This window comes from Phyllostomus hastatus, unplaced genomic scaffold (assembly GCF_019186645.2).
Source record: "Phyllostomus hastatus isolate PE091 unplaced genomic scaffold, TTU_PhHast_1.1 phas_contig_150, whole genome shotgun sequence".
Lineage (NCBI taxonomy): Eukaryota > Metazoa > Chordata > Mammalia > Chiroptera > Phyllostomidae > Phyllostomus > Phyllostomus hastatus.
The window spans coordinates 36,453,804-36,466,296 of NW_025333611.1; the positions used below are offsets into that span (position 1 = coordinate 36,453,804).

The following is a 12,493-nucleotide window of genomic DNA, read 5'->3' on the forward strand; positions in this document are numbered from 1 at the left end:
AAAAAGTTGTTTGCATAGCAAAGGAAACCATTAACAAAATAAAAAGACAACCTACAGAATGGAAGAACATATTTGCTGATACATCTGATAAGGGGTTAGTATTCAAAATGTATAAAGTACTTACAAAACTCAACAACAACAAAAAAAAACCACCCAGTTAAAAAAAAGGGCAAAATACTTCTCCAAAGAGGACATACAGATGACCAATAGACATGAAAAGATGCTCAACATCACTAATCATTAGAGAAAAGCAAATTAAAACCATAGTGAGATATAATCTCACACCTGTCAGAATGGCTATCAACAATAAATCAACAAACAAGTGCCAGTGGAGAAAAGGGAAACCTTTTGTATTGTTGGTGGGAATGCAGGTTGGTACAGCCACTGTGGAAAACAGTATGGAGTGTCCTCAAAAAATGAAAAATGGAACTGTCCTTTGACCCAGTGATCCCACTTCTGAGAATATGAGATCTGTCCAGAAGGTATCCAGCCATGTACTATGAAAAAGAGAGACATTTACTGAAGAAATACAAGATACAAGAAACATTGTACATAGGACAATGATACCTCAGTCCCCTTCAAAGTAGGCACCTTGGGACCTCACACAGGTCTCCCAATCGCCATCAGCTGCCTCATCGTGTTTTCCTGAATCTCATCAACAGTCTGAAATTTCTTCCCTTTCAAAGGTGATTTTAGTTCTGGGAAAAGCCAGAAGTTGCAGGGCACCAAATCTGGGCTGTAGGGGTGCTGAGTCACCTGGGTGATTTGATGACTCTGTGCACAAGACGTGATGCATGAGTGGGCACATTGTTGTGATGAAGCTGCCAAACACCAGTTGCCCATAGCTATGGCCCTCTGAATTATCCGAATAGTTTGTGCAGAGGAATGCTCAAGCTTAAGGAAAAATTTGATGTAAATTCATTGCTGTACTTGCTCAATCATTTTGAATGTGACAGCCACACAGCACAAATGCTCACTTAACATTTTCTACCACCCTTACTGACTGATACAGTGAAGTCGTCATTGCGCATGCATGCTCATTCCAGTTCACTCTCCGTGGCTGCCAGGTTACATTGATGTCATGCAAACCGTTCTCATTATATTAACAATAGCTGACTTTTTCCAGACAGACTTCATATATCCATAGAAACCTGAAACACTAATTCAAAAGGTTAAGCTCCCCTATGTTCATTGCAGCATTACTTAAAGTCACCAAGATATGGAAACAGCCCAAGTGTCCATCAGACTGTTAAGAAGAATAAGTTATTCTTTTGTTCTAAGGATTCTGACTTTATTATCAAGATGATATATTTCGTTAACAGCTTTCTTTTGTTCTTCTTATCTGCCTCAAAAACATCTTTGCAACTCTTGCCTTTTATATTTCTCACTTTCTCTTGCTCAAACTTGTCATCACTGACGGACTGATAGGAACCCAGACTGCTGGATGCAAAATTCAATTCGGGGCTTCTGCAGTCTCACCAACCAGCCACCTGACTGCAACCTAGAGAATACAGGGAAGGTGTAGAGAATGGCACGAGGCACAGAATAGAGAACGGCCTCTTTTGTGAATTAAATTTTGTGGGGTTTTTTTTTCAATAAAACGGGGTTAAACATAGAAGGAAACTGGTGCAGATTTCTTAAATATGGGCTGAGGCTCAGCTATGAAAACAGTGAAAATCCTGTCCCTAAGCTGGGCTTCCATCAGCCCATGCTCAACCCCCCGAGTATGGGAACATCTCTGCAGCCAGTCAGGTGTTCAGAACGAAGGAATGAGTATGGATGACCCATGGTCACGGACAACAGGGTGGGGACTGACTGTGGGAGCAGGGATGGGCTGGGTGGAGGAGAGCAAAGGGGGAAAAATGGGGACAACCGTAATAGAACAACAATATAATATTTAGTTAAACCAACAAACCAACAAACCAAAGCCAGTCAGTGCTATCTTCACTGACATTCTCTGAAGTGTGGTGATGATAGAGATGTGGAAAAAAGGGAATACAGTAATGGCTTTGTGTGTGGAAAAGAAACTTTCAGGAAAAATGGTATTGTGAAATAACATTGCATAAAGATGCCATAGCCTTCCTCCAGAACAAGAAAATATATATCAGTTTATCTAAAGAGCTATTTGATTTTCTACAGAAATAATGAGTTTATGTTTAATATAATGCTTTACATGTAATCAACCATGTCATTTTTTAAAAAGATTTTATTTATTTTTAGAGAGAGAGAAGGGAGGGAGAAAGAGAGGGAGAGAAATATCAATGTGTGGTTGCTTCTCACATGCCCCCTACTTCGGACCTGGCCCACAACCCAGGCTTGTGCCCTGACTGGGAATCAAACTGGTGACCCTTTGGTTCCCAGGCTGGTGTTCAAACCATTGAGCCACACCAGCCAGGGGTCAACCGTGTAATATTTAACAACCCCCCCCCCCAGGATGGACATCAGTCTGTCCCACTGAGCATTCTTTGATAGGGGGCCACAAAAATAGCTGAATGCACCAGAGACTCTATTTCAATCCTGTTCTCTGACAATTTTATCATTTCAGGATCCTTCCCTCAGCTCACTGAGGCATATTCTCCAGGGCAAAAATTATTTTAAACACAGTAAGGTAGGGGTAGAAATCCCTCTAGAATATTTGTTTTTATACACTTAGCCCCTGCACTAATTATCTATGTGAAGTATCTCAGGTCTCAGAGGATCCAAGAAAATAAATCACAGGAGGCCCCTCCAATGTCAACAAGCGCTCTCTCTCTTTCCCTCTTGGCTGAGTTCAACTGGTCCTGCCCTCTCTCTGCGGAACCCTAGGCCCTCCGAGGACAGCCTGCATCCTTCCAGCCCAGGTCTGAACACCCCAAGTGCCAGCTCCTTGCCTCTACCTCCTCCTCCTTTCACCTTGAGGTAATATGGGTGGGACAGGCCAGGCTACATGCATTTGCCCTTTCTTTAGCACCAATTTATAATGAGCAAACAATGTGTAAATTGTGCTAATTCCTCATCTAGAGGTGAGGAAGTGGAGGCTAAGTTGTAATGGGCCTGGATCACTGTTAAAGGTGGGAGGCAGGATACGAGTCATGACAACAAACTTCTCCTCTTGCCGTGCTGACTCTTGTGTGCTGTTGTGTTTTGCTTTTGCTTGTTGTTTAGTCCTAAAACCACTATGTCTGTGACTGACAGAACGTGGATTCAGAAATATTCACTGTAGTTAAAAACACTCGGCTCATTTCCTACACCAGGCATCCAACCTGGGGACATGGCGCCCACCCCCTAACCAACACTGACAGCTCCATCCCCTGGACCACACTACTTTCTCCATGTTTTATTAGAATTAGCCTGTATTTGCTACTATTGATCACAGTCTCAGAATGCTTACAAACTATTTATTTAATAATCTCCTGTAGGTGTTTCCAGGATCTATCATCAAGCTTAATAATGTCCAGTCCCAGGATTCTGCTCTCTCTCCTCTTGAAACTTGGTGTAATATTTGCCCGTCTTATCCAGTGGTACTTTTTCTGATCCTCATGGTTTGTCCACAACTGTGGACATTTTCAAGTTAAATTAATATACTGTGCTGTCATACCTTTGAGTCTAAAAAAATAAGTATTTCAAAAAGTGCAAGGTACTCATCCATAGGTGCTCGGCAAGACAGGGCTAAAATGCTCCCTGCTTGCTCTCATTTTCCCAAACCAGACTGATTGTGTGTAACAGTGATTCTGTTACATCTTTTTTACTTTTATTTTAAATATAAATAGAAATATTTTAACTTTTAGCATTTTTCAAAAATCTTAACTCACCTTTTTCTCCCTAGCCTCATGAAAGTACTTTTCCAATTTCATGGCATTTGTTTTATTAAATCCAGTTTACATATGCTCTTTGTTGAGTAAAATATCCTTCCAAATTTGAAGCATATGAAAATATTTACTGTAGCAAACTTTGCATTCTAAAGTAAAAAACAAAACAAAACAAAGAAAACCCTGAGACGAAGAGGATAGAATGAGGAATGCGGGGAAGGGAGAGAAAGACAACATACAAACAATAAAGCCATAATGCGGGATTTAGGAAAAAACGTCAACCTGCTGGTCACATCAGACCAATTTTCCTGTGGAAACCCACTGCCAGGAAAACACCTAACACCACTGTTGTCAAACGGAGACACGATCGCGGTGCCAGAACACCGTGTGCCTCACAGGGCAAGCACTGCCTCTGGGCAGGCAGCCTCCACTTCTGAGCGCGGCAGGTAACACTGCTTCCCCAAGACATCATCTTAGTCAAGCCCCCTAAAGATGTGTCTTCTCCACAGAAGTGTGAGAAGCAAAGAAATTCCCCCCAAATAACCTTATATTTAGTTAGTTGGTCAGTTGTTCTAAAAAGCAAATTAAGTAAAAGTTGAAGGGGCATCCATAATTCATATCAACTATGAACAAGAGTTCAAAAGAAGAGAATAAAAAAATCTGCCAAATCAAAAATAAAACCTAGGTGCTCAGCACCGCTGCGACTCAGGGAAATGCAAATCCAAACCACAGTGAGCCCTCATCTCACACAGCTCTCGTCAACAACACAAGACCTAAGATGAGCTGAAGGACAGAGTGGTGCTCACAGGCTGGCCACAGGGATGAAACTTACAGCACGGGGAACAGACTCAGTCCCTATCATAGTAACTACGCACAGGGCCAGGCAGGGACCGGAAATATCAGGGGACCAGTCTGTAAAGTGCTGTACACCTGAAACTAATACAGAGTAACACTGAATGTAAACTGTAATTGGAAAAGTGAACAATGAAAAAGAAAACCATACATATATTTACACATTGGGAAAATAGTTTTATTTTAAAAAGTATATATTTGTATAGGAAAATCTTTAAAAAGATATACAACGAAATGTTAATGTTGGTTAACTCTAGGCAGTAGAATTTTTTGCTTTAAAGATATTGCTTAGTTTTATCTTATCAAAGGTCTGAAAACATGTTTTACTTGTATGATGGAAAAGAGAAAGCAATAAAGCAGAAGGTTTTTTCTTTCTTTTTTTAAATGTTTCTTAAAGATCATTAAGCAATTATTTATTCAGGATTTCTTTTTTCTTTTTTTAGATTTTATTTATTTATTTTTAGAGAGGGAAGGGAGGGAGATAGAGAGAGAGAGAGAAATATCAATGTGCGGTTGCTGGGGGTCATGACCTGCAACCCAGGCATGAACCCTGACTGGGAATTGAACCTGCGACACTTTGGTTCGCAGCCCACGCTCAATCCACTGAGCTATGCCAGCCGGGGCTGGTTTTTTTTCTTTAAAGATGTGTTGGCAAGGATGTGGAGAATAGAGAACCTTCGTGGCAGTGTTGGTGGGAGTGTGAACTGGTGAACCACTGTGGAAGGCAGTGTGGAGGTTTCTCAAACATCAAAAATAAAGGGCCACATGACCCAGCAACTTCACTTCTGGGTATTTATCCAAAGGAAGTAAAATCACCGTCTGAAAGAGACACCTGCACCCCTGTGTTCACTGCAGCATTATTCACCATCGCTAAAGCATGGAAACAAACTAAGTGTTCATTGATTAATGAGTACATAAATTTGAGAAAAAAATATATGAAGAAAATGTGTGTGTGTGTATTTATGTAACGAGAGAATAGTATTCAGCTGTAGAAAATCTATGTATGATAACGTAGGTGAAACGTTAGGGTGCCATGATAAGTGAAAGAGGGCAGAAAGCAATATACTGATCATCTCACTTTAAAAAGTCAAACTCAGAAACAGAGAGTGGAGCAGAGGTTACAGGTGCTGGTTGGAGGAGGCGATGGGGAGCATGCTGGTCAAACAGTCCAAACTGCCAGTTAGATGATAAATGCTTTCTGGGATCTGATGCACAGCATCATGATTACAGTTAACATTGCACTGCATACTTGGAAGTCAGTGAAAGAATAGATCTTAACAGTGATATGTGCTGGCCAGTATGGCTCAGTTGGCTGGAGCATTGTCCTGTAGACCAAAAGGTCACAGGTTTGATTCTAGTTGGGGTGCATACAAGAAGGCAGCTGATTAGTGTTTCTCCCTCATATCAATGTCTCTCTCTCTCTCTTCCTCTCACTCTAAAAGTGATGAAAAATGTCCTCCATTGGGAATAACTTTAAAATTATACACACACACACACATATGTATATGTATATATATATAATCTAGGGCTGGAAGAATGAAAAAAACTGGTATACAGGAATAGGTATTATTTCTACATAGTTACTGTTAGTAGTGTTAATATTCTTCACCAATATTGATACCCAAGCTTGAGTAGAGGTTCCTATTTAAATACTGAGCCTGGGACTGCAATTAAAAGATTGACTCAGGGTGCACCCCAGGCAGTCAGCCTGATTCTGACTTCTGGAGAAGGAATCTGTCCACCTTTCTGAGGCTATCCCCTTCCCTCCAATCAGTCTCACTTACCCTACCTGCAAAAAAAAAAAAAAAAGCGGTAAGTTTTCCTAAAAAAAAAAAAGTTACTCTGACAAACATCTGTGACACTTCTGACTGATATGTGACTATTCTGACCATGGCCCATCCCAGTAAAATTTTGCACTATAGAGTTAAAATGGGATAGTTTGAGAAGTACAGACATTAGTGAGAGAAATGTATTTGTGTACTGTGGTACTCAGGCTCCTAAATGGCCCCACACTGCAACCATCTGTCTGGCCTCCTTGGGGAGCAGGGAAGCAGGGAGGGATGATGATGACTGCACTGAGCACAGTGAAGGGGTGGAGGGAAGGCTCACCGCACTGCTGAATGAGCATCAGTGGAGTTTGGGAGGCACCAAGTTTGAGAGACTGGCGGAGCATTCCAGAAAAAGTCTCCTATAAGGAGTAGGGATTTGAGAGGGAAGGGAATGTAAACATCTTGAAAATTCACAGCTTATGGGTATGAAAAAGCATCATTTTAGAAAGAATTTGAGGGAAACACATGAAAAATTTTTAAATGAGTTCTAAAAGGAAAGAAAGGGTAAAACAACAAAGAAGTGAAAATAAACTCAGTGAAAGCTAGGAAGACAAGAGTTAGAAGAGAAAGAGAGGATGCACAAAGTAAACTACCAGCTTATGCCTCTTCCCCCAAAGAAAAAGTCCCTACTGCGGTGTGGCTGAAACAGCACATTCCTGCCGCCAGCCCGTCTGAGCACCCACGTGTCCTCAACCCAACTGGACTGGAAGGAAGCAGCAGGTAGTGTTTTCTTTACAAACTTCTTTTTAAGAATGTGCCTGCCTGGCCAGGTGGCTCAGTTGGTTGGAGTATTTTCCTGTACACCAAAAGGTTGTGGGTTCCACCCCCAGTCAGGGTGCGTATGGGATGCAACTAAATGATGATGTTCCCCTCCCCCACTCCCCCTTTCCTCTTCCTTCCCTCCCTCTCTAAAGTCAATAAACATATCCTTCAGTAAAGATTTTAAAAAGTAAAAAAATAAAAAATGAACCAGACTCAAAGGATTATAATGCCTCTTTCTTTATGACATGAGAGCCATGCATTTTATAAATCAACTGAGAGAAAAAGAAGGATGAGGGGGGAGAGAGGGAAGGGGGGGGGGGAGAGAGAGAGAGAGTGAGAGAGAGAGAGAGATGGACCAAGAAGGGAGAAGGGGAAAAGAGAAAAAGAGAAAAGAGAAAAACAGGAAGAGAGAGAAGGAGAGTATGGATATAGATAAAGACAGTTTTTATCTTCATTTTTAAAAGAGGAAACAGAAACACAGAGAGCTTAAGTGACTTGGCCACAGCTATAAGTGACTGAGAATAAACTCTCTTTCTTCTCCAGAGTCTGCAGACCACACTTTTAAGAACTTATAACAATTATAGGGATTATCCCACAGACATAGTTGAAGGTTTGAGGGTGTTGCTATGGAGTGATGGAAACATAAAAGTTGTGTTTGTCCTCTTAACCTTGTCTGTTGCAGCCAAATAGGAGGTGGAAGCCATGGAAGGAGCAAATGTAAGTTTCTCCAGCACAATCGTCTTGTTGGGCTTCTCAGATCTCCCGTGGCTGGAGATGCCCCTCTTTGGAGTGGTGCTGGTGGCCTATGTCCTCACTCTGATGGGGAACAGCTCCATCATCTTTCTCTCTGCAGTGGAGCCCAGACTTCAGACCCCCATGTACTTCTTCCTGGACAATCTATCAGTGCTGGACCTTTGTGTCACCTGCACCATTGTCCCCCAGCTGCTGGCCAATCTCTGGGGACCAGACAAGACAATTGCTTCCTGGGGCTGCTTCACCCAGGCCTACCTCTTCCACTGGACAGGGTGTACTGAATGTGCCCTGCTGGCGGTAATGGCCTTTGATCGCTATGTGGCTATTTGCCAGCCCCTCCGGTACACCCTCATCATGCGTCCCCAGGTGTGTGTACAACTGGCAGCTGCCGCCTGGTGCAGTGGCCTGGCCAATTCGATGCTCCAAGCCACACTCACACTTCAGCTCCACCGCTGTGGTCACCATACAGTAGACCACTTCTTTTGTGAGGTGCCTGTTCTGATCAAGCTGGCCTGTGGTGACACCACTGCCAATGACCTGTCCCTGGCTCTGGGAGCCATCCCCTTTGCACTGGTGGCCCCCTTGCTCGTACTCCTCTCCTATACGTTCATTGCCAGGGCTGTGCTGAGGTTGCCTTCAGCTCAAGGAAGGTACAAGGTGATCAGTACTTGCAGCTCCCACCTGGTGGTGGTCCTCATGTATTTTGGACCAGCCATCTACATGTACCTCCAGCCTCCTGCCAATAGCACTCAAGCCAAGTTCATGTCCTTCTTCTACTGTGTAATCACCCCACTGCTCAATCCACTTATCTACACCCTGAGGAACAAGGATGTGCAGAGAGCATGGAAGAGGATTCTGCAGCCCCAGGGAGTGGTCAAGTCCTAAAAAGGTTAGGAGTCACAAAAAGCCAGGTAACCCCAGCTTGCCTCCTTGAACAACCATGTACAACTGAATGAATACAGGAAGGTCTGTGTTTCCAAATGAGAGACCATGAGCTCCAGGCAGAGTCCCCATCTATTGACATTGACTGCCTTGATGTCTAGAGAAATGCTTCCAACTATGACAGTTAGTAGTGCGGGCAGGTTAGGAGGTGAAGGAATTGAGCAAAAAGGAGAAAGGACTCATGGATGTGGACAGCAGTGTGGTAATTGCTGGGGGGAGGAGGGTATAAAAGGACTAAATGGTAATGGAAAAAATACAATAAAGATTAAATAAAAAATTTTCAAAGGAAGAAAATAAAATCTTTTTGTTTATTGAGACAAGAAATTAAGAAAGACACAAATAAATGGAAGTATATACAGTGTTCGTGCATTGGAAGAATTAACATCATTAAAATGACCATACTGCCCAAAGCAATATATAGATTCAATAAAATCCCTATCAAAATACCAATGATATATTTCACAGATATAGAACAAACATTTCAAAAATTTATATGGAACCATAAACAACCCTAAATAGCTTCAGTAATTTTAAGAAAGAAGAACAAAGTAGGAGGGATCATAATACCTGACAAAACAGTCTGGTGCTGGCATAAGAACAGACATGTCGACCAATGGAACAGAATAGAGAGCTCAGAAATAAACCCATGTCAATATGGTCAATTTACATTTGACAAAGGGGGGCAGGAACATAACATGGAATAAAAATAGCCTCTTCAATAAATGGTGTTGGGAGATCTGGACAAGTACATGCCAAAAAAAAAAAAAAGAAAGAAAAGAAAAAAAACTCGACCACCAACTCACACCATACACAAAAATTAACTCAGGGACTCAGGGTAAATAAAGGATTTATATATAAGTCGTGACACCATAAAAGTCCTAGAAGAGAACATAGGCAGGAAATTTTCAGATATCCCACACAGCAATATTTTCACCAACACAACCCCTAGGGTTAGGGATATAAAGGAAAGAATAAACAAATGGGACTACCTCAAACTAAAAAGCTTCTGCATGGCTAAAGAAAACATCAACAAAATGAAAAGGTAACCAACTGTATGGAAAAATATAATTGCCAGTGTACCTCAGACAAGGGTTTTATCTCCAAAATATATAAAGAACTCACATGACTCCACACCAGAAAGACAAACAATCCAACTAAAACATGGGCAAAGGACCTGAACAGATACTTCTCCAAGGAGGACATACAAAGGCCCATAGACATATGAAAAAATGCTCAACATCTCTTGCCATCATTAAAGTCACAATGAGATACCACTTCACACCAGTCAGAATGGCCATCATTAGCAAATCAACAAACAAGTGCTGGCTAGGCTGTGGAGGAAAGGGAACCCTAGTGCACTGTTGGTGGGAATGCGGACTGGTGCAGCCACTGTGGAAAACAGTATGGAGTTTCCTCAGAAAACTAAAGTTGGAACTGCCTTTTGATCCAGTGACCCCACTGTCAGGATTATACCCTAAGAGCACTGAAACACCAATTCAAAAAGAACTTATGCACCTCAATGTTCATAGCAGTGCAATTTACGATAGCCAAGTGCTGGAAACAGCCTAAGCACACATCAATAAAAGAGTGGATCAAGAAACTGTGGTTCTCTTTTTTGCATTGGGCTTGCCACCAGAACACAGGTGTCAAGAAAACCACCACTAAATCAAAGCCAAAATGGGAAAGGAAAAGACTCATATAAATATTGTGGTCACTGGACACATAGATTCCAGCAAGTCTACCACTACTGGCCATCTGATCCACAAACATGGTGGGATCGACAAAAGAACCATTGAAAAATTTGAGAAGGAGGCTGCTGAGATGGGGAAGGGCTCCTTCAAGTATGCCTGGGTCTTGGATAAACTGAAAGCTGAATGTGAACATGGTATCACCATGGATATCTCCCTATGGAAACTCAAAGCCAGCAAGTATTATGTGACCATCATGGATGCCCCAGGACACAGAGACTTTATCAAAAACATGATTGCAGGCACATCTCAGGCTGATTGTGCCATCCTGATTGTTGTTGCTGATGTTGGCGAGTTTGCAGCAGGCATCGCCAAGAATGGGCAGACCTGTGAGCATGCCCTGCTGGCTTACTCACTGGGTGTGCTGGTTGTTGGTGTTAACAAAATGGATTCCCCTGAGATACCCCACAGCCAGAAGAGATATGAGGAAATTGTTAAAGAAGTCAGCACCTGCATTAAGAAAATTGGCTACAACCCTGACACAGTAGCACTTGTACCAAATTCTGGTTGGAATAGTGACACTATTCTGGAGCCAGGTGCTAACATGCTTTTGTTCAAAGGATGGAAAGTCACCTGTAAAGATGGCAGAGCCAGTGGAACCATGCTGCTTAAGCTCTGGATTGCATCCTGCCACCAACTCATCCAACTACAAGCCCCTGTGTCTACTCCTCCAGGATGTCTACAAAATTGGTGGTATTTGTACTATCCCTGTGGGCCGAGTGGTGACTGGTGTTCTCAAAGCTGGCATGGTGGTCACCTTTGCTCAGCCAATGTTACAGCTGAAGTAAAGTCTGTTGAAATGCACCATGAAGCTTTGAGTGAAGCTCTTCCTGGGAACAATGTGGACTTCAATGTCAAGAACATGTCTGTCAAAGATGTTCGTTGTGGCAATGTGGCTTGTGACAGCAAAACTGACCCACCAACGGAAGCAGTTGGCTTCACAGCTCAGGTGATTATCCTCAACCATCCAGGCCAAATCAGTGCTGGATATGCACCTGTGCTGGATTGTCACGCAGCTCATATTGCTTGCAAAGGTGCTGAGCTGAAGAAGATTGATCATCATTCTGAGAAAAAGCTGGGAGATGGCTCAAAGTTTTTGAAATCTAGTGATACCAGATTGTTGATATGGTTCCTGGGAAGCCCACATGCATTGAGAGCTTCTCTGACTATCCTCCTCTGGGCCACTTTGTTGTTTGTGACATGAGACAGACAGTTTCTGTTGGTGTCATCAAAGCAGTGGACAAGAAGGTAGCTGGAGCTGGCAAAGTCACCAAGTCTGCCTAGAAAACTCAGAAGGCTAAATGAATATTATCCCCAACACCTGCCACCCCAGTTTTAGTCAGTGGTGGAAGAGAGGTCTCAGAACTGTTTGTCTCAATTGGCCACTAAGGTTTAATAGTAAAGGATTGGCTAATGATTACAATGCATCATAAAACCTTGAGAAAGAAAGGACAATATTTTGTGGACCATTTGTTTTGTGTGTGCGTGGAAGTTTTTAAGTTACTAGTTTTTAAAATCAGTACTATTTAATGGAAACAACTTGACCAAAATCTGTCACAGAATTTTGAGATCCATTAAAACAAAGTAAAAAAAACACAACTGTGGTTCATTTCCATGATGGTACACAATGGAATACTGCGCAGCAGAAAGAAAGAACTCCCACCCTTTGTGAAAGCATGGGTGGAACTGGAGACCATTATGCTAAGTGAAATAAGGCAGATGGTGAAAGACAAATACCATATGATTTCATCTATAAGTGGAGACTCATCAACAAAACAAACAAGCAAACAAAATAGAACCAGAGACATGGAAATAAAGA

General features: G+C 42.2%; 1 protein-coding gene and 1 pseudogene across 1 annotated transcript; both read left to right on the plus strand.

Moving 5' to 3' along the window:
- Positions 1-365: 365 nt before the first annotated feature.
- Positions 366-8,869, plus strand: LOC123813014 (olfactory receptor 15-like). Its single transcript, XM_045830003.1, has 2 exons — positions 366-375; positions 7,932-8,869. Exons 1-2 carry the CDS (start codon positions 366-368, stop codon positions 8,867-8,869), a joined length of 948 nt encoding a protein of 315 aa, XP_045685959.1.
- A 1,734-nt stretch (positions 8,870-10,603) lies between these two features.
- Positions 10,604-11,979, plus strand: LOC123811446 (annotated as a pseudogene).
- Positions 11,980-12,493: the final 514 nt, after the last annotated feature.